The 22,797-nt window shown below is 54.7% G+C and overlaps 2 protein-coding genes across 2 annotated transcripts in view; both read right to left on the bottom strand.

Annotated features, from left to right (window-relative positions):
• LOC140389177 (uncharacterized) overlaps positions 1-21,198 on the bottom strand; it is a 91,104-nt gene extending 69,906 nt beyond the window's left edge. The window contains 6 exon segments of the mRNA XM_072473338.1: positions 16,913-16,926; positions 17,024-17,046; positions 20,062-20,142; positions 20,287-20,295; positions 20,389-20,484; positions 20,575-21,198. Coding sequence (XP_072329439.1) covers positions 16,913-16,926; positions 17,024-17,046; positions 20,062-20,142; positions 20,287-20,295; positions 20,389-20,484; positions 20,575-20,985 — 634 coding nt within the window. The 5' untranslated portion in view covers positions 20,986-21,198.
• LOC140390538 (E3 ubiquitin-protein ligase TRIM39-like) lies at positions 3,160-17,138 on the bottom strand. Its single transcript, XM_072475710.1, has 3 exons — positions 17,024-17,138; positions 16,811-16,926; positions 3,160-4,699 (listed from the first exon to the last, which is right to left on the bottom strand). The coding sequence occupies exons 2-3, from the start codon at positions 16,830-16,832 to the stop codon at positions 4,143-4,145; spliced, it is 579 nt and encodes a 192-aa protein (XP_072331811.1). The 5' UTR covers positions 16,833-16,926; positions 17,024-17,138; the 3' UTR covers positions 3,160-4,142.
• Positions 21,199-22,797: the final 1,599 nt, after the last annotated feature.

Here is a 22,797-nt window from a genome sequence, read left to right as displayed (position 1 = left end):
TGTCTAGTTGGATTTGCCAGAATCCTTTCGAGGCATCAAGTTTGGTGAAGAGCTTGGCGCGAGTCATCTCGCATGTGATCTCTTCGCGCTTGGGGATTGGGTAATGCTCCCTCATTATGTTGCGATTCAGATCCTTTGGATCAATGCAGATTCTGAGATCGCATGAAGGCTTTTTTACGCACACCATGGAACTGACCCAGTCGGTTGGTTCCGTAACTCTGAAGATCACTCCTTGGTCTTGGAGGTCCTGCAGCTGCTGCTTGAGGCGGTCCTTGAGGGGTGCTGGGACTCTGCGAGGTGCATGCACCACAGGCGTGGCGTTCTGTTTGAGTAGGATCTTGTCAGTATATGGGAGCGTGCCCATGCCTTCGAAGACGTCGTGGTGCTGGTCGATGATGGCGTTGAGTTGCGCCCTGAAGTCAGCATCCTGGAAGGCAGACATGTCATCAGGAGAGAGAGAGTGAACTCTTGGAACGAGAGTTAGCAGCTTGCACGCCTGTGCGCCAAGCAGAGAGTCCTTCGAGGAGCCCACGATCTCGAAAGGAAGGATGGCTTTTCGTGACTTGTGCGTCACTTCGAGTTGGCATGAGCCGGTAGCAGGAATGATGTTGCCATTGTAGTCCAATAGCTGGCAGGTCGATGGAAGAATGGTTGGTTTGACACGAAGGCTTTGAAAAGCAGACCACGCCATGAGATTTATTGGATTTGTTTATTGTCACGTGTACCGAGGTACAGTGAAATGTATTTTTCTGCGAGCAGCTCAACAAAAAAATACTTTTCACTGTATCTCGGTACACGGAGATTGGCGGAGGCGCCAGTGCCCAGGCGGAGTCGTATTTGGGACCGGTTGACCGTCAGGGTGGCACACCACTCATCGTCTGGATCGATGCTGTATACCGACAGCGGCTGGTGTCTTTGCTTCGGGGACAGCCTGTTTATCGTTACGACACCGACTCGAAAAGGCGCCTTCAGGTCCTCGGTGTCACTGCTGTGTGGGAGGTCGGAATCGGACTCATTGACCGTGGGTTGAATTGCCCGAACATTCCTGCGAGGCTGGCTGAAGCGATATGAATTGGAAGGCTGAGCTGCTCGACAGCAGGCAGCATAGTGGGCAAGTCTTCCACATCGTACGCATTGTCGAGATTTTGCGGGGCATTGCCGCTTTAAATGGGCGGAGCCACAGTTGCCGCACGTTGTGACGTCAGCACGTTCGCTGCGCCACCGCGCATGCATGGTGCGGTCATGCATGATGCGCGCCTGCGCATTACGTTCCTCCACATCGCCGTCCCCCTGTTTGGTGTGTACAGGCGCGGGAGTCCGTGAAAAGCGCGCGAAATGGCCGCCCTCATCCAGGCTGAGGCCCTGGAGGTGCTCAATCACTTGGACCCGTTCTGCCTCGTGGGGACCTTGCCGCGCCGTTACAGCCACTTGTATATGGGAAAACCAACTCGTGGCATTTTCATGTAGGACACAGGTCTCGATGGCGGCCGCAAGGGTGAGTTGCTTTACTTTGAGGAGCTGCTGACGTAGGGGGTCCGACTGAACACCGAAAACGATCTGGTCGCGTATCATGGAGTCGGAGGTGGGCCCGTAGCTGCAAGATTGCGCAAGGATGCGGAGGTGCGTGAGAAAGGATTGGAAAGGTTCGTGCTTACCCTGCAAACGCTGCTGCAACACGTAGCGTTCAAAACTTTCATTCACCTCCACGCTGCAGCGAGTGTCAAATTTGAGGAGAACCGTCTTGAACTTTGTCTTGTCTTCGTCATCTGCAAAGGTGAGAGAGTTGAAAATGTGGATGGCATGGTCCCCGGCCGTGGAGAGGAGAAGAACAATCTTTCTGGTGTCCGAGGCACCCTCCCTGTCCGTGGCTTCGAGGAAGAGCTGGAAGCGCTGTTTGAAAATCTTCCAGTTGGCCCCGAGGTTGCCGGCGATGCGGAGCGGCGGCGGCGGGCTGATGATGTCCATGTTGCAGGATGACGGAATGCTGGCGGAAGGCAGGTCGGTCTAAGAAGTGCTAGTATGCAACCACTCCTGGTATCATGATGTGTTGGGTGTTCTGGATCATATAGGTCACCAACACTTGAAGTAGTGCAACACTATTTTATTGAAAGATTAACTATTTAAACATACTTGAACTGTGGGTAAATACGATACCAGCTTTAACTAAAGACCTTTGCCTTGTCCTAACCAGTAGATGCACTCAGCACATGGTGAATGTCTGTGTTGCAGGCTGCGAGCTCTGTGCTCCTAGCTAGCTGCTACTCGAATGAGCGGGAACTCTGATGCCCCGTCTTTATAATGCGTGTGCTCTCACTGGTGATTGGCTGCGGTGTTGGTATGTTGATTGGTCCCACTGTGTGTCCGTCAGTGTGTGTCTGCACCATGATATACTGGTGTATATTATGACAAACGTGTCTATAAAGGGTTGATGTGTTTAAAGGGTTAACAGGTGGGATATTCTATTGTGTGACGGTGATGATGATGTAACAATGACTCTCGTCAGTCATGTGTTCGACTCTCGAGGGAGAGTTTGGAATCATGCCTAAGAGCCACGTGCCTATTCTGTAACCGGTTCAGAAGTAATCCTAATAAACAAGTGTTGAAGCGGATACTAAAGTCTGTCTCCAGTCTGTCTGAGAACTACGTCCCAGACCCAGAGTCCGAGCCAAAGAACCCAATCTCAGAACATGGTGGCAGCTCAGAACAGGCGGGTGTCAATGACAAAGCCAGCATTTGTTGTCCATCCCTAATATCTACACAGACTAATGGAGCCATTCACTGACACAAACAGTGATGCTCCCTTCGCTAGTTATAGTTAAGTTTGTAAACAGTCAACAGAATCGTCTCCCCAAAAAGAAACAGCTGTGTTCCAGCACCACCAGCAAAGTCAGTAATGCAGGACAAATAAATCTCTGGAGACCCGATCTCAACCAGCAGGTGGCGGTGTGGCTCCACGGAAATTAGGATTTGTATGTAAAAAATGTGTTTATTTATTTACCTGAATAAAGATCAAAACAGAGGAACCCTGGAGAGACATCAGCAGATATTAGTGACTGAAGTGAAGGTGTGTGAACTAATTGAACATTGAAATATATTTGAGGGTCTGAATAACACAAAGATTCTGAGAAATTGCTGGGTTAAAAATAAATCCATAAACAGTTTGTGGTTTTAGGTTTACTGTTTTGCTGACATGTAACGTTGGTGAATCAAGTGAACTATATTTATACAATCTAACAATTCGATCTGTTGTAATAAAAACAAAATACTGAGACTGCAGGAAATCATCTGAAAAAGATTCATATTCCACTCGAGACGTCAACTCTGTTTCCCTCTCCACAGACTGGACCTAAAACATAGAACATACAGGACAGAAGGAGGCCATTCGGCCCATCGAGTCTGCACCGACCCACTTACGCCCTCACTTCCACCCTATTCCCGTAACCCAATAACCCCTCCTCACCTTTTTGGTCATTCGAACTATCCACCAATGTCCCAGTTATTAAACCAGGAGGACATTCTTATCCTCTCTGTACTCAGAATACACGCTCAGATTTGTGAATTCAGCTCCTGACACACAGCAAGATCCCAAACTGGGAAATCTCACTCTCCCAACCTGGGATTTTCTGAACATTGTCCAGACCGGCTGTGTGGAATTTCCCGATAGGGACTCGGTGTTACAGGAACATGGAAGTGGGAAGTCCAGGCTCATGTTTATTTTCCCTCCTTTGTTTCTGATTCAATTCTCTTTCAGTTGTGAAGAAAGGTCCTGCCTGAATTGTCTGATCAGCGATTAAGCATTTTGAGTTGTTGGTATTCCTGCCAGTACCAGGTATCGAGCAGCAGATGGCGATACTGCGCTGTAAAACTTTACTGACCTTTGTACAGCTCAACATCACCATCGTGTGGCTGCAATCGGCACTACACTGAACTGCAAGGGAAAGTTCAAGATATTTAATTTCCTTTTTATTTTAATCCTCTGACGTTTTTATTTGGGTTGTTTTTATTTACAGTCTGATTGGGATTTTACAATTTGCAAATTAACCAACACATTTAGTGACAAACTGTTGTCTGTGGCAGTTTCTGACCCCCAACCCCTGACCTCTGCCCCTGACCCTCAAGTCATGGGGATGTCAGTGATGATGTCACCACCCCGTGGCCCCGCCCCTTTCCCAATCCGGATCAGAACCGGAGCAGATTCTCAGAAACTGGTTTTCATCCCAAGTCCCGAAGAAAGGATAAAGTTTCTCAGTGAATTTATTCCCGGTGAAGGTGTGGAGATGGGACTTGGTGTCCACGTTGTAAAATGAAACTGTCCCAGACTCATAACTGAGATAAACTCCCACCTTCCCAGGGATCTGACCGACACGGAGACGGGATCCAGGAGAGGAATTTATATAAAACTGATCATCAAACCGCCCAATGGTCCAGAATCCAGTCTCTGGGATCAGACTGACCGGGTCCTTCCTCTCCACAGACTCTGCGGCTACTCCCAGAATCCAGCGCCGATTCCCCGTCACCTCCACCTCCCAGTAATGTCTCCCCGATGTGAATCCCTCTGATCCCAGCACACAGAACCAGTGTGTAAACCTCTTCCTGGTCTCAGGGAGACTCCTCTGGGTCCAGGTCCATCTCAAACTCTTCAGATCCTCAGACACCTCGAGCTGGGGATTCGCTGTTTCCACATCCAGGGTCACAGAGACTGGGAGAAAAAACAGAAAATTAGAGACTCACTGGGGATCGGGGAGAGACTCACTGGGGACCGGGGAGAGACTCACTGGGGATCAGGGGGGAGACTCACTGGGGATCGGGGGGGATACTCACTGGGGATCGGGGAGAGACTCACTGGGGATCGGGGGAGACTCACTGGTGATCGGGGAGAGACTCACTGGGGATCGGGGGAGAGACTCACTGGGGATCGGGGAGAGACTCACTGGGGATCGGGGGAGAGACTCACTGAGGATCGGGGAGAGACTCACTGGATCGGGGGAGACTCACTGGGGATCGGGGAGAGACTCACTGGGGATCGGGGGAGAGACTCACTGGGGATCGGGGAGTGACTCACTGGGGATAGGGGAGAGTCACTGGGGATCGGGGGGGAGACTCACTGGGGATCGGGGGAGAGACTCACTGGGGATCAGGGGGAGACTCACGGGGGATCGGGGGAGACTCACTGGGGATCGGGGGAGACTCACGGGATCGGGGGGAGACTCACTGGGGATCGGGGGAGACTCACTGGGGATCGGGGGGGAGACTCACTGGGGATCGGGGAGAGACTCACTGGGGATCGGGGGAGACTCACTGGTGATCGGGGAGAGACTCACTGGGGATCGGGGGAGAGACTCACTGGGGATCGGGGAGAGACTCACTGGGGATCGTGGGGAGAGATTCACTGGGGATCGGGGGAAAGTCTCACTGGGGATCGGGGAGAGACTCACTGGGGATCGGGGAGAGACTCACTGGGGATCGGGGGAGAGACTCACTGGGGATCGGGGAGAGACTCACTGGGGATCGGGGAGAGACTCACTGGGGATCGGGGGGGAGACTCACTGGGGATCGGGGAGAGACTCACTGGGGATCGGGGGAGACTCACTGGGGATCGGGGAGAGACTCACTGGGGATCAGGGGGAGACTCACGGGGGATCGGGGGAGACTCACTGGGGATCGTGGGGAGACTCACTGGGGATCGGGGGGAGACTCACTGGGGATCAGTGAGGACTCACTGGGGATCGTGGAGAGTCACTGGGGATCGGGGGAGACTCACTGGGGATCAGGGGGAGACTCACTGGGGATCGGGGAGTGACTCACTGGGGATCGTGGGGAGAGACTCACTGGGGATCGGGGGAGAGACTCACTGGGGATCGGGGAGAGACTCACTGGGGATCGGGGGAGAGACTCACTGGGGATCGGGGAGAGACTCACTGGGGATCGGGGAGAGCTCACTGGGAATCGGGGGGGAGACTCACTGGGGATCGGGGAGAGACTCACTGGGGATCGGGGGAGACTCACTGGGGATCGGGGGAGAGATTCACTGGGGATCAGGGGGAGACTCACGGGGGATCGCGGGAGACTCACTGGGGATCGGGGGAGAGACTCACTGGGGATCGGGGAGAGACTCACTGGGGATCGGGGAGAGACTCACTGGGGATCGGGGGAGAGACTCATTGGGGATCGAGGAGAGACTCACTGGGGATCGGGGGAGAGTCACTGGGGATCGGGGGGGAGACTCACGGGATCGGGGAGAGACTCACTAGGGATCGGGGGAGACTCACTGGGGATCGGGGGAGAAACTCACTGTGGAGAGGGGGAGACTCACGGGGGATCGGGGGAGACTCACTGGGGATCGGGGGAGACTCACTGGGGATCGGGGGGAGACTCACTGGGCATCGGGGGGAGACTCACTGGGGATCGGGGGGAGACTCACTGGGGATCGGGGGAGACTCACTGGGGATCAGGTAGGACTCACTGGGGATCGGGGAGAGTCACTGGGGATCGGGGGAGACTCACTGGGGATCAGGGGGAGACTCACTGGGGATCAGGGAGAGACTCACTGTGGATCGGGGGAGAGACTCACTGGGGATCGGGGAGAGACTCACTGGGGATTGGGGAGAGACTCACTGGGGATCGGGGGAGAGACTCACTGGGGATCGAGGAGAGACTCACTGGGGATCGGGGGGGAGACTCACTGGGGATCGGGGAGAGACTCACTGGGGATCGGGGGAGACTCACTGGGGATCGGGGGAGAGACTCACTGGGGATCAGGGGGAGACACACGGGGGATCGGGGGAGACTCACTGGGGATCGGGGAGACTCACTGGGGATCGGGGGGAGACTCACTGGGGATCGGGGGAGACTCACTGGGGATCAGGGAGGACTCACTGGGGATCAGGGAGGACTCACTGGGGATCGGGGAGAGTCAGTGGGGATCGGGGGAGACTCACTGGGGATCAGGGGGAGACTCACTGGGGATCGGGGAGTGACTCACTGGGGATCGTGGGGAGAGACTCACTGGGGATCGGGGGAAAGACTCACTGGGGATCGGGGAGAGACTCACTGGGGATCGGGGAGAGACTCAATTGGGATCGGGGAGAGACTCACTGGGGATCGGGGAGAGACTCACTGGGGATCGGGGAGAGCTCACTGGGAATCGGGGGGGAGACTCACTGGGGATCGGGGGAGAGACTCACTGGGGATCGGGGGAGACTCACTGGGGATCGGGGGAGAGATTCACTGGGGATCAGGGGGAGACTCACGGGGGATCGGGGGAGACTCACTGGGGATCGGGGGAGAGACTCACTGGGGATCGGGGAGAGACTCACTGGGGATCGGGGGAGACTCACTGGTGATCGGGGAGAGACTCACTGGGGATCGGGGGAGAGACTCACTGGGGATCGAGGAGAGACTCACTGGGGATCGGGGGAGAGTCACTGGGGATCGGGGGGGAGACTCACGGGATCGGGGAGAGACTCACTAGGGATCGGGGGAGACTCACTGGGGATCGGGGGAGAAACTCACTGGGGACAGGGGGAGACTCACGGGGGATCGGGGGAGACTCACTGGGGATCGGGGGAGACTCACTGGGGATCGGGGGGAGACTCACTGGGGATCGGGGGGAGACTCAGTGGGGATCGGGGGGAGACTCACTGGGGATCGGGGGGAGACTCACTGGGGATCAGGGAGGACTCACTGGGGATCGGGGAGAGTCACTGGGGATCGGGGGAGACTCACTGGGGATCAGGGGGAGACTCACTGGGGATCAGGGAGAGACTCACTGTGGATCGGGGGAGAGACTCACTGGGGATCGGGGAGAGACTCACTGGGGATTGGGGAGAGACTCACTGGGGATCGGGGGAGAGACTCACTGGGGATCGAGGAGAGACTCACTGGGGATCGGGGGGGAGACTCACTGGGGATCGGGGAGAGACTCACTGGGGATCGGGGGAGACTCACTGGGGATCGGGGGAGAGACTCACTGGGGATCAGGGGGAGACACACGGGGGATCGGGGGAGACTCACTGGGGATCGGGGAGACTCACTGGGGATCGGGGGGAGACTCACTGGGGATCGGGGGAGACTCACTGGGGATCAGGGAGGACTCACTGGGGATCGGGGAGAGTCAGTGGGGATCGGGGGAGACTCACTCGGGATCAGGGGGAGACTCACTGGGGATCGGGAAGTGACTCACTGGGGATCGTGGGGAGAGATTCACTGGGGATCGGGGGAAAGTCTCACTGGGGATCGGGGAGAGACTCACTGGGGATCGGGGGAGAGACTCAATTGGGATCGGGGAGAGACTCACTGGGGATCGGGGAGAGACTCACTGGGGATCGGGGAGAGACTCACTGGGGATCGGGGAGGCTCACTGGGGATCGGGGGAGAGACTCACTGGGGATCAGGGGGAGACTCACGGCGGATCGGGGGAGACTCACTGGGGATCGGGGGAGACTCACTGGGGATCAGGGGGAGACTCACTGGGGATCGGGGGGAGACTCACTGGGGATCGGGGGGAGACTCACTGGGGATCAGGGGGGACTCACTGGGGATTGGGGAGAGTCACTGGGGATCGGGGGAGACTCACTGGGGATCAGGGGGAGACTCACTGGGGATCGGGGAGAGACTCACTGGGGATCGGGGAGGGACTCACTGGGGATCGGGGGGAGAGACTCACTGGAGATCGGGGGGAGAGACTCACTGGAGATCGGGGAAGAGACTCACTGGGGATCGTGGGGAGAGTATCACTGGGGATCGGGGGAGAGACTCACTGGGATTCGGGGGGAGAGTCTCACTGGGGATCGGGGGGAGACTCACTGGGGATCGGGGGGGAGAGACTCACTGGGGATCGGGGGAGACTCACTGGGGATCGGGGAGAGACTGGGGATCAGGGGAGAGTCACTGTGGATCAGGGGGGCGAGACTCACTGGGGATCGGGGGAGAGACTCACTGGGATCGGGGAGGAGACTCACTGGGGACCGGGGGGAGAGACTTACTGGGTTTCGGGGGGAGAGTCTCACTGGGGATCGGGGGGAGACTCACTGGGGATCGGGGGGGAGAGACTCACTGGGGATCGGGGGAGACTCACTGGGGATCGGGGAGAGACTGGGGATCAGGGGAGAGTCACTGGGGATCAGGGGGGCGAGACTCACTGGGGATCGGGGGAGAGACTCACTGGGATCGGGGAGGAGACTCACTGGGGACCGGGGGGAGAGACTTACTGGGTTTCGGGGGGAGAGACTCACTGGGGATTGGGGGAGAGGCTCACTGGGCATCGGGAGGGAGACTCCCTGGGGATAAAGGGAGACTCACTGGGGATCGGTGGAGACTCACTGGGGATCGGGGGGAGAGACTCACTGAGGATCGGGGGGAGAGACTCACTGGGGATCGGGGGGAGAGACTCACTGGGGATCGGGGAGGAGAGACTCACTGGGGATCGGGGAGAGACTCACTGGTGATCGGGGGGGAGAAACACACTGGGTTTCGGAGGGAGAGTCTCACTGGGTTTCGGGGGGGGAGACTCACTGGGGATCGTGGGGGAGAGTCTCACTGGGTTTTGGGGGGGAGACTCACTGGGGATCGGTGGGAGAAACACACTGGGTTTCGGCGGGGAAAGACTCACTGCGTTTTGGGGGGAGAGACTCACTCGGGATCGGGGGGCTGACTCACTGCGGATCGGGGGGGAGACTCACTGTGGATCGGGGAGACTCACTGGGGATCGGGGGAGACCCACTGGGGATCAGGGGGAGACTCACTGGGGATCGGGGGGAGACTCACTGGGGATCGGGGGGAGACTCACTGGGGATCAGGGGGGGACTCACTGGGGATCGGGGAGAGTCACTGGGGATCGGGGGAGACTCACTGGGGATCAGAGGGAGACTCACTGGGGATCGGGGAGAGACTCACTGGGCATCGGGGAGGGCCTCACTGGGGATCGGGGGAGAGACTCACTGGAGATCGGAGGAGAGGCTCACTGGGGATCGGGGAGACACTCACTGCAGATCGGGGAGAGACTCACTGGGGATCGTGGGGAGAGTCTCATTGGGGATCGGGGGAGCGACTCACTGGGGTTCGGGGGGAGAGCCTCACTGGGGATCGGGGGGAGACTCACTGGGGATCGGGTGGAGAGACTCACTGGGGATCGGGGGAGAGGCTCACTGGGGATCGGGAGGGTGACTCACTGGGGATTAAGGGAGACTCACTGGAGATCGGTGGAGACTCACTGGGGATCGGGGGGGAGAGACTCACTGAGGATCGGGGGGGAGAGACTCACTGGGGATCGGGGGGAGAGACTCACTGGGGATCGGGGGGAGACTCACTGGGGATCGGGGGGGAGAGACTCACTGGGGATCGGGGGGAGAGACTCACTGGGGATCGGGGGGGAGAGACTCACTGGGGATCGGGGAGAGACCCACTGGGGATCGGGGGGAGAGACACACTGGGGATCGGGGGAGACTCACTGGTGATCGGGGGGAGAGACTCACTGGGTTTCGGGGGGGAGACTCACTCGGGATCAGGGGGAGACTCACTGGGGATCGGGGAGTGACTCACTGGGGATCGTGGGGAGAGACTCACTGGGGATCGGGGGAAAGACTCACTGGGGATCGGGGAGAGACTCACTGGGGATCGGGGGAGAGACTCAATTGGGATCGGGGAGAGACTCACTGGGGATCGGGGAGAGACTCACTGGGGATCGGGGAGAGACTCACTGGGGATCGGGGAGAGACTCACTGGGGATCGGGGGAGACTCACTGGGGATCGGGGGAGAGACTCACTGGGGATCAGGGGGAGACTCACTGGGGATCGGGGGAGACTCACTGGGGATCGGGGGGAGACTCAATGGGGATCGGGGGAGACTCACTGGGGATCGGGGGAGACTCACTGGGGATCGGGGGGAGACACACTGGGCATCAGGGAGGACTCACTGGGGATCGGGGAGAGTCACTGGGGATCGGGGGAGACTCACTGGGGATCAGGGGGAGACTCACTGGGGATTGGGGAGAGACGCACTGTGGATCGGGGGAGAGACTCACTGGGGATCGGGGAGAGACTCACTGGGGATCGGGGAGAGACTCACTGGGGATCAGGGGGAGACTCACGGGGGATCGGGGGAGACTCACTGGGGATCGGGGGAGACTCACTGGGGATCAGGGCGAGACTCACTGGGGATCGGGGGGAGACTCACTGGGGATCGGGGGGAGACTCACTGGGGATCAGGGGGGACTCACTGGGGATTGGGGAGAGTCACTGGGGATCGGGGGAGACTCACTGGGGATCAGGGGGAGACTCACTGGGGATCGGGGAGAGACTCACTGGGGATCGGGGAGGGACTCACTGGGGATCGGGGGGAGAGACTCACTGGAGATCGGGGGGAGAGACTCACTGGAGATCGGGGAAGAGACTCACTGGGGATCGTGGGGAGAGTATCACTGGGGATCGGGGGAGAGACTCACTGGGATTCGGGGGGAGAGTCTCACTGGGGATCGGGGGGAGACTCACTGGGGATCGGGGGGGAGAGACTCACTGGGGATCGGGGGAGACTCACTGGGGATCGGGGAGAGACTGGGGATCAGGGGAGAGTCACTGGGGATCAGGGGGGCGAGACTCACTGGGGATCGGGGGAGAGACTCACTGGGATCGGGGAGGAGACTCACTGGGGACCGGGGGGAGAGACTTACTGGGTTTCGGGGGGAGAGACTCACTGGGGATTGGGGGAGAGGCTCACTGGGCATCGGGAGGGAGACTCCCTGGGGATAAAGGGAGACTCACTGGGGATCGGTGGAGACTCACTGGGGATCGGGGGGAGAGACTCACTGAGGATCGGGGGGAGAGACTCACTGGGGATCGGGGGGAGAGACTCACTGGGGATCGGGGAGGAGAGACTCACTGGGGATCGGGGAGAGACTCACTGGTGATCGGGGGGGAGAAACACACTGGGTTTCGGAGGGAGAGTCTCACTGGGTTTCGGGGGGGGAGACTCACTGGGGATCGTGGGGGAGAGACTCACTGGGTTTCGGCGGGGAAAGACTCACTGCGATTTGGGGGGAGAGACTCACTCGGGATCGGGGGGCTGACTCACTGCGGATCGGGGGGGGAGACTCACTGTGGATCGGGGGGAGACTCACTGGGGATCAGGGGGAGACTCACTGGGGATCGGGGGGAGACTCACTGGGGATCGGGGGGAGACTCACTGGGGATCAGGGGGGGACTCACTGGGGATCGGGGAGAGTCACTGGGGATCGGGGGAGACTCACTGGGGATCAGAGGGAGACTCACTGGGGATCGGGGAGAGACTCACTGGGCATCGGGGAGGGACTCACTGGGGATCGGGGGGAGAGACTCACTGGAGATCGGAGGAGAGGCTCACTGGGGATCGGGGAGACACTCACTGCAGCTCGGGGAGAGACTCACTGGGGATCGTGGGGAGAGTCTCATTGGGGATCGGGGGAGCGACTCACTGGGGTTCGGGGGGAGAGCCTCACTGGGGATCGGGGGGAGACTCACTGGGGATCGGGTGGAGAGACTCACTGGGGATCGGGGGAGAGGCTCACTGGGGATCGGGAGGGTGACTCACTGGGGATAAAGGGAGACTCACTGGGGATCGGTGGAGACTCACTGGGGATCGGGGGGAGAGACTCACTGAGGATCGGGGGGGAGAGACTCACTGGGGATCGGGGGGAGAGACTCACTGGGGATCGGGGGGAGACTCACTGGGGATCGGGGGGGAGAGACTCACTGGGGATCGGGGGGAGAGACTCACTGGGGATCGGGGGGAGAGACTCACTGGCATCGGGGAGAGACCCACTGGGGATCGGGGGGAGAGACTCACTGGGGATCGGGGGAGACTCACTGGTGATCGGGGGGAGAGACTCACTGGGTTTCGGGGGGGAGACTCACTCGGGATCGGGGGGGAGAGACTCACTGGGTTTCGGTGGGGAAAGACTCACTGCGTTTCGGGGGAAGAGATTCACTCGGGATCGGGGGGGAGACTCACTGGGGGTCGGGGTGAGAGACTCACTGGGGATCGGGGAGAGACTCACTGGGGATTGGGGGGGACACACTGGGGATCGAGGGAGAGACTCAGTAGGGATCGGGGGAGACTTACTGGGGATCGGGGAGAGACCCACTGGGGATCTGGGGGAGACTCACTGGGGATCGGGAGGAGACTCGCTGGGGATCGGGGGGGGGAGACTCACTGGGAATCGGGGGAGAGAATCACTGGGGATCGGGGGAGAGTCACTGGGGATCGGGGGAGACTCACTGGGGATCAGGGGGAAAGTCACTGGGGAACGGGCAGAGACTCACTGGGGATCGGGGAGAGACTCACTGGTGATCGGGGGAGAGTCACTGGGGATCAGGGGAGACTCACTGGGGATCAGGGCGAGAGTCACTGGGGATCGGGGAGGCTCACTGGGGGTCGGGGGAGAGACTCACTGGGGATCGGGGGAGAGTCTCACTGGGGATCGGGGGAGAGACTCACTGGGGTTCATGGGGAGAGTCACTGGGAATCGGGGGAGACTCACTGGGGATCGGGGGGAGAGACTCACTGGGGATCGGCGAGGAACTCACGGGATCAGGGGAAAGACTTACTGGGGATCGGGGGAGAGTCACTGGGGATCGGGGAGAGACTATGTGTGCGTGTGTGTAACTGTGTGTGTGTGTAACTGTGTGTGTGTAACTGTGAGTGTGTAACTGTGTGTGTGTGTGTAACTGTGTGTCTGTGTGTGTGTGTAACTGTGTGTGTGTAACTGTGTGTGTGTGCGTGTGTGGGGGGGGTTTACTGTGTATGTGTGTGTGTAACTGTGTGTGTAAGTGTAACTGTGTGTGTGAAACTGTGTGTGTATAACTGTGTGTGTGAGTGTGTAACTGTGTGGGTGTGTGTGTGTGAAACTGTGTGTGTGTGTAACTGTGTGTGCGTGTAACTGTGTGTGCGTTTGTGTGTAACTGTGTATGTGTATAACTGTATGTGTGCGTGTAACTGTGTGCGTGTAACTGTCTGTGTGTCCGTAACTATGTGTATGTGTGTGTGTAACTGTGTGTGTGTGTGTAACTGTGTGTGTGTGTAACTGTGTGTGTGTGTAACTGCATGTGTGTAACTGTGTGTGTAACTGTGTGTAACTGTGTACGTGTGTGTAACTGTGTGTGTGGGTGTGTGTAACTGTGTGTGTAACTGTGTGTGTGTAACTGTGCGTGAAACTGTGTGTGTGTGTATGTAACTGTGTGTGTGTCGGTGTGTGTGTGTGTAACTGCGTGTGTGTGTAACTGTGTGTGTTACTGTGTGTGTGTGTGTGTAACTGTGTGTGTGTCGGTGTGTGTGTGTGTAACTGCGTGTGTGTTGCTGTGCGTGTAACTGTGTGTGTGTAACTGTGTGCATGTGTGTATAACTGTGTGTGTGTAACTGTGTGTGTGTCTAACTGTGTGTGTAACTCTGTGTGTGTGTAATTGGGTGTGTATGTAACTGTGTGTGTCTGTAACTGTGTGTAACTGTGTGTGTGTAACTGTGTGTGTGTGTCTGTAACTGTGTGTGTGTAACTGTGTGTGTGTGTCTGTAACTGTGTGTGTGTGTGTGTGTAACTGTGTGTGTGTGTGCAACTGTGTGTGTGTGTATGTGTAACTGTGTGTGTGTGTGCAACTGTGTGTGTGTGTGTGTAACTGTGTGTGTGTGTGTGCAACTGTGTGTGTGTGTAACTGTGTGTGTGTGTGTGTGTGTGTGTAACTGTGGGGTGTGGGTGACATCATCAAAATAAACTAATCTCTTCACAAATTTAGATGAAGATCTCAACACCGAGATATTTCCGTTCTGCTCCGTGGAAACAAATATGGGGGATTCTCGGCTTCACGGCACCGGAAGTGCGATCGGGCGGAGAATCGGGCGTAATGCACAAATCGAGGTTTGTGCCCGGCACTGATTCCGCGCCAGGCTCCAGTCCCTCCCTGGCGATGAAATCAAAGTTTGTGCCCTGCAGCGGGCCCATGTAACACCCTCATTTACATAGATTTAAATATAATCAGCGGATTGGACACAGTATGCTCCGCCCTTCCACGATGCTCCGCCCCTCTCAGGCAGAAGTCACGCGGGTGTGAATTAGTGCAAGTATTTACAAACGGGGACTGGGCTCCATGGCTGCTGAGGGGCAGAGAGAGGGGAAGAAACCCTCAAAAAGCCTCAATAATTGTGGGACTTGCTGGGGGGGCTGCCTGGGCCGGGGGGAGTAACGGGGAGCGACTTGGTGACAGGTCTGTGCACTCGGGGTGTCCCCCTCGGGATCGGGGTGGCCTGGCTCAGACCCCCATTGCTGCAGTCTGGGTTTTAAACACACCCCTTTGGTGCTACTCACAGGCCCCTGGCTGCTCACTCTGCTGACTGCTCACTGTGTCCTGGAAATGTTCACAGAGCCTCTGGTCATTTGGGACCCCCCCAGGCCGCCCCTCTGGAAAGCCTCAGACCCCGGCTGAGCCATCACCGGGATGGGCGTGGCCAAGCTCAATCAGTGACACACCAGGTGCTGCCACTCCTCAGTTCACTCATCAGAAGCTCAGCCCCACTGCAGGGGAAGCAGGGGAATAGCAGAGCTCACCCCAAACAAAGCACACAGGCACCCAGGTGGCCCTGTGTGGGGAATGTATAGTGCTAATAATTCACCAGTGCATTTGTATCATGTTCTGCTGTTGTGTTATGTTGTTAACCCTGTGGGCTCCACCTATGGGCCATAGTGTGGCTTCACCCACAGGGGGATATGTTGGGGCATGTACGGGCTCCGCCCATGGCTCCTCCCCTTGAAAGGAAGTATAAAGAGCTGCTGACCTGCAGGCGGTTCCCAGTATTGTACCAGTCGCAGGCAGGCACTGTTCTAAGCTGATTAAAACCACGGTTTACTTCTCCTCGTGTCTTTGAGTGAAATGATGGTCGCATCACACTGCTAGCTGACAAGGGCACTGCCAGACTGTCACTGCCAATGTGCCAGGCTGCCATTTTCTGTGTGCTGGTGATCGGGCTGGGGGTGTCCAGCGTGTGTGTTGCGGGGGGAGCTGGGGACCCTCCCAAAGTGAGTTGGTGCTTGGGAGGGGGGGGTGTCGGGGTGGCATCGGTGGCCTGGGAGATCGGGATATCATTTTAAAATGGCGCCCCGATCTCTCGCTGCACTGAGGAGTTCGGGCGAGCGGAGCTCCTCACTGCACAAAACGGGGCGATGAGTGGCCTCGGCCCCGCGTTCCCCACAGGCACCTTACCCAACGTGGGGGGCGTTTTATCGCCATGTGTTTCTCGGCACTGCGAGCGCCGGGAAACACGCGGTTAAATACGATCACTCCGGGATTTTCGGGGAGGAAAGGTTCAGCTGGGAGTGGCGGAGTTTCCACTTGCTGAAGTTTGTAAAGTATCGATGGGTTCTGGAGACAGAGCTTCATCTGAGAGTTCCTGTATTGGTGATGTTTGGGGAGCCGACAATTTCAGCTGACCGAGCTGAGAATGATGTTTAGAAAGTGGATTAGGTGCATGAATCAGACTTTAATTCCAATCAGGACCATTTTTATCCTCATTTCTTTATAACAAAGCTCTTAAACATTCTCTCTGCCGACGGATTCTCCGTTGCGCCGGCAGCGCCCCCACGCCCACGGGTTTCCCGGCGGTGTGGGGTGGCCACAATGGGCAATCCCATTGGCAGGTGGCAGAGGCGGAGAATCCCGCTGCCGGTGAGGGCCCCTGCCCAGGAAAAGGGGGCTGGCGGACCGGAGAATCCCGCCCGGTGTCTTCGATATTTATATGGATAATGATTGAAATATAAGATATAAATCAGGACAGAGGAACTTATCTGAGTTTTACCAGGGTTAATGACATCCAGCATTTCTCTCCACACTGGGAACGGGAAAGGGCTGTTGTATTTTCCGATGGACAGGACATCATCTGCTAGTGACAGCTGTTTACCCTCATCACTAATCCTGTAAATATTAAAGAGTTGATTATAAATTGACCATAAACACTTTGCTGAGTAATTTTACCAACTTGCCCTGAGTTTCAGTAAAGTTCATGTCCTACCTCCTCTTCCGAGATGCTTCCTCCTGAAATAAACAAAACACAAATCTGAGTTGACAGAGACGGACTGTCTATATCCAGAAAGCAGAAATGACCCTCACATTGTTACAAGCTGCTGAGAATTGTCAATTTCCATTGCTGCAGACATGGAATAGAAAGAGGATGTTACACAAAGGATATTGAAGCACAGGAGAAAGTATCAGAAAGATTGACAGCAACTGAGAGGCTTCAACTAACAGCAAAGATTGATCAACTTTACTGTAGAAAAGAGAAGACCTGATAGAGATCTTTCAAATGATGAAAAGGGGTCGGGTTTGATAGATTCAGTGAAGATGTTTACACTGTAGAGAATCCAGAAATAGGGATAGAAACATAAGATATGTCATGATATAGTAGCACGATAGCACAAGTGGCTAGCACAGTGGCATCACAGCACCAGGGTCCCTGGTTCGATTCCCCACTGGGTCACTAACTGTGCGGACCCTGCACGTTCTCCCCGTGTCTGCGTGGGTTTCCTCCGGGTGCTCCGGTTTCCTCCCACAGTCCAAAGACGTGCAGGTTAGGTGGATTGGCCATGCTAAATTGCCCTTAGTGTCCAAAAAGGTTTGTGGGGGGTTATTGGGTTATGGGATTAGAGTGGAAGTGAGGGCTTAAGTGGGTCGGTGCAGACTCGATGGGCCGAATGGCCTCCTTCTGCACAGTATGTTCTAAGGACCCGCGACAACGCAGAATCGCCGAGCAGAAACTTATAGCCAAGTTCCGCACACATGAGTGCGGCCTCAACCGGGACCTGGGATTCATGTCGCATTACATTCATCCCCCACCATCTGGCCTGCGAAATCCTACCAACTGTCCTGGCTTGATACAATTCACGCCTCTTTAACCTGGGGTTACCCCATCTCTGGATCTGTAAGGATTTAATCACCTGCTAATGGTCGCATTCCTAGCATTGTTTGGCATCTTTGAATTTGTCTATATATGTGTTTCTGGGACAGACCTCTTCATTCACCTGAGGAAGGAGCAGCGCTCCGAAAGCTAGTGACATCGAAACAAACCTGTTGGACTTTAACCTGGTGTTGTAAGACTTCGTACTGTGTTCTAAGATATGCAAACATGCAGCTAATGAACACATAGAATTTGGACACGACCAATGAGCAGTCAGGACACTGAGGGGTGGTATCTCACTATAAAAGGGATGAGGCACTCACACCCCGCCTCTTTCCACAGACCAACATCTACAGAGTGAGACAGGGTGTATCCTCAGCATCACACCCCAGCACGTGGCTTAGAGCAAGGCTGGTTCAGTTAGACTGAGTTACTACATTTAGATTAGCAGAGAGTCAAACTCATTGAGAACTGTGCTCATAGTTCAATAAAACACATTGAACTCACTTCAAAGTTTGGAGCAACCTTTACTCAAAACTGCATCAAGTGGCAGCTTGTGTTCTTCCAAATTACATAACACAACCATAAAGTTACAAATAAATCCAATCGGGAGTTCAGGAGAAACTTCTTTGCCGAGAGAGTGATGGGAATGTGGAACTCACTGTCACACGGGGTGGAATTTACTCCAGTCTGTCACAGCAGCGAGCATGGTGTCCGGACACAGGGAATCACACGAGAGGACACGGCTCAGTCTGTCGATGGCAGGAAAACCTCCCGGGATTAAGTCAGAGTCGGGAAGGGGTCAATGCACCGGACTAGCGGCAGGAAGTTAATTAGTCTCATTAATGAGTCTGTGAAGCCAGTTTAAACCTGATTCCAACATCATTAACTGCTGCTTTTTCAATTCAGTTTAAACCCCATGGGTTGGATTTTATGAGGATCCCACTTCCCGCGATCGGGAACGCCGTGACCCTGGGATTGAAAATGAGTGTGTAAAGAGATTGAAAGGTGCTGAGCACTGACCCTCCAGCAGGATGGCTTCAGGAAATGTGTTTGTGATATTCCGATAAGAATCATCATTAAAAGGACAAGATCCAAGGGTCTGGCACTGCAGTCAAGAAGGAGGGTCAAGAACGGTCAACCTGGCTCCCGGGCCTACAATTCACACCAGAAGGAGCAGCCGGGTGGGGAATTGTAATTTATCAGCCAAATCCGAGGGGGATTGGGGCTGAGGATTTAAAATAACTTCAGTGTAACATCCAAATCCTGGGGGGATTTGGGTTTGAATTGAGGAACGTTTGGGCTGAAATGTGGGGTTTTGTCTGTGGATTTTCAGGAGAGGCTTTTTAATAAGTTGTGGTGATTTGTGTGTTTATGTGGAAGCCAGGTTAAATTGTGGAGGGATTTAAATCGGGAAAACCAATTAAATGCTGTGTGATGTTATTTACACTATTTACAGCTCTTTGTATTCGGGTGTTGGGAGTGTTTTCACTAAACAACAAGTTTGTGATTGAGCCAATCCCCGTGTCTGTGTAATTTTGTCCTTTACAAAATCCTCAAGTCAAGAACCATCAGTCAGAGGAAACGGGAGCGTGAACCTCTTACAGTCCCTCAATCAGGTACACAGTGCAACTCAACAAGGGCATTCCCGCTACAGCCTCAATCCCACCCCCTCTCCCCCCATCCCCTCCCAGAATCCCACCAGTAACCCCAACAGGGTTTGATTTTCAGGCTTCCCGTATTGTGAGACCCCTGCTCATTGCTGAGGGAATACCAGTGACAGCAGGATGAGAACATTCATTGCCCTGTTAAGGGGCTAAATTGGTTACAGGAAGGCTGTCCCACAAGACTTACCACCACGGACTTAATCTGTGTAGAGATGGAAAGACAACAGAAACTCCACACAGTGTCATTCCCCATGTCCCCTTCCACTCACCCCACACCCTGACTAAATGTACCCTGGGGGGGAACAGCATTAAATTCCACCCACCCAGGGAAAGCCAGGGATACATTTAAGGAGAAGCTGGATACAGATGAGGGAGAAAGGAACAGAAGGATATATTGACAGGGAAATGAAGTAGGATGGGAGGAGGCTCGTGTGGATCATATTGTGACTGTGAACTTTCACTGAACTAAACTGAAATATAATCCCTCACCTTCAGAAATCTCACTCCGTCTTTTTGTTCCAACTGGTTTTCCAACTTTGAGAGTTTCTCCTGAATAGAATTTAAATTCTCCTGAATTTCACAAAGATTTTCCTCCATTGGTTTTAGAATTTTTTCCTCTTCTTCCCTGAGATCTCGGATGAAACGCTGCTCTTTCTCAGTGAGAATCTGGTGCATTTTAGTGAACTCGGATGTGATGTGGCTCTGCAGACTGACCGACTGTTTCTACAAGAAGAAACATTAAAAATAATATGTTTCTGTAATAAACACAACAAAATAATGAATTAAATTTGGAAGCTCAGCTCAGGGAGACTTTACCTTAATTTGGGAAATCTTCTGTTTCTGCTGCTGCTCCATTTCGAGAACCGTCGATTTCTTCTCCGTGAGAGAATCGAAGGAAGATTTCACCCCATCCTGGGATTGGGAGAGAAAATCAGAAAATAAAAGTGTTAGATCCTGAAAATGTGATCAGATAATCAGGGGATCAAATCTGTTCCCTTTTACCTTGTAGATTTCAACAGCTTTCTGAATCGGGATGAAGCGGTGTTCTCTGTGTTCCCGCGAAACTACACAATTCACACAGGTCAATTTCTTGTCAGTTTCACAAAACAGCTTCAGTTCTTCCTGATGTTCCTCACAGTGAAGTTTACTTTCCTTCTCTTTCCCATTCAGCTTTAATTTTCGAGCTTTCTCAGCCAGATTCACTAAGATCCGACTTCCTCTGAGGATTCTTTCTGGAAACTCCTGTCTACATTCCGGGCAGGAGTTTCTCTCCTTCTTTTCCCAACACTGGGTGATACAGGAGCGGCAGAAGTTGTGTCCACACTCCAGTGAAACCGGATCAGTGAAGAAATCAAGACAAATGGAACAAATTAAATCCTCGGACCAACTCTCCTCCTGCTGTGTGGAAGCCATGTTCACACTCAGCACTTCCTGATTCAAACCACTTTCAGTTTCAATGTTCCTGCTCCGCTACTGAACATATTCAGTTCAGTAATTCCCTCATGACGTTCATTGCAATACTCACGGAATTCACCTGAGGAAGGAGCAGTGCTCTGACAGCTAGCAATTCGAAACAAACCTGTTGGACTTTAACCTGGTGTCAGACTTCTTACTGTGCCCACCCCAGTCCAACGCTGGCATCGCCACATCAAGGAATTATTGTTATTTGCTGCTCTCGGTCCTGCCCACTTTGAGAGCTGGAGACAAAACCCGGAGCAGAATCAAGAATAAACAGGGTTAGAGTGAACGACAGGGAATAATTGAACCCAGGCGATGGGAGTGAAGGTCTGTGGTGGTGGGGGTGGGTGGAGAGAGGATGGGAGGAGGTGGGGATTGTGTCCTGTGAGTGACTGGCAGCCTGCTGCTCTCCTTCATATACTTCTGTCTCAAAGCAGCCCCAGGCACGGATGGTCAAGTTGTGTTTTACTTTGTGGGAAACACAAACTGAAACATATTGTCCAGCCCCTCCTGACCTTCCCTTTACGTAAACCCAGCCTGACTCCAACTCAAGTTAGATGTTTGGTATTTATTTGTTATGAATTTTGACTGAAACTTATATCACTGTGAAAATGAAGATTTTTTGATAAAAATCAGCTTTGGAGAATTACAAGGTTGTCTGAATTTTTTCCAAGAATAATATTTGAATTAAAAGCGAGTCTGAAATGTCTCTGGTGCTGGCTGACTCCTCCCCCAGCCCTCAGGGCTTTTCATACTGATGCTGGGGGTGTTGGTTGAGTTGATTTGTTGAACAAGCTGCACAGTGAGTATATTGAAGTGGGTGAGGTTTGTACAGAGCCGCTCTCTGCTCTGAGGCAGCTATTGCTGCACTGGTGTAATGTGTGTCACAGTGTAGCAGCTGAAAGGCTGCAGCTTTTAACTTTACACTTGTCCTTTTCCTCGATACTGAACAAGCTGGAGAGCCTCAGCAGCTCTTTCTACATCCAGACCATTGGTCTTGTCTGTCTCCTTCCGCACTGTCAGCCAATGAAGACTTTACTATTTGACCCATGGCTGGGGTTTCAAATCAGAGTTTTCCTTCTCCAGGGCAGGCTGCCAATCAAAGCTGCCAATTGGGAACGGTCTGGTTTTGAGGAGGCAGACACTCACTTTCACATCTCTGCCCAAACAGGGATCAGTGTGTGAAGCCGGGCAGAGGCAGTTTGATTCGGAGGGACTATTTCACACACTGACCAGATGGGACTTTTTGTGAATGACGAGAATCTCCATTCTCTTCAGCATCCTGGTCATTCCTGACCCTTTTTCACGATCCATAAGGAATTAACTCCGTGCTGCTCTTTGACGCATTGGGTGGGATTTTGCTCTCTGTGCACAGAGAGCTGGTTAGAGAGAGAAAGCCGGTGTGTAGCTCTCCAGCTGCACAGCTGAGTTTTCTCTCCAGATTCTCTGGCACTCTGAGCTCAGAAAATCTATGGCCGTGGTTTTCACCCTCACGCTGGCAGGGCGGGGCCTGATAGATCCGGCAACGCCGGCTCCACCGAGATCGGGGCGCCCTGATCTGTGTTAAAATAATACAGCCCCACCCCCCACGGATACGGGGAACCCCCTCCCCACAAGCACAGGGGCAACCCCACCCCCCACAAACACAGGGGCCCCCCCCTCCGCCAAACCCCACACATAAACATGGAAACATATGAAAAAGGAGTAGGCCATTCGGCCCTTCGAGCCTGCTCCACCATTCAATATGATTGTGTCTGATCCTCTATC

This window comes from Scyliorhinus torazame, chromosome 14, assembly GCF_047496885.1.
Source record: "Scyliorhinus torazame isolate Kashiwa2021f chromosome 14, sScyTor2.1, whole genome shotgun sequence".
Taxonomy (NCBI): domain Eukaryota; kingdom Metazoa; phylum Chordata; class Chondrichthyes; order Carcharhiniformes; family Scyliorhinidae; genus Scyliorhinus; species Scyliorhinus torazame.
Note: the sequence above shows the minus strand (reverse complement) of the source record. Positions and strands in the feature narration are given on the sequence as shown.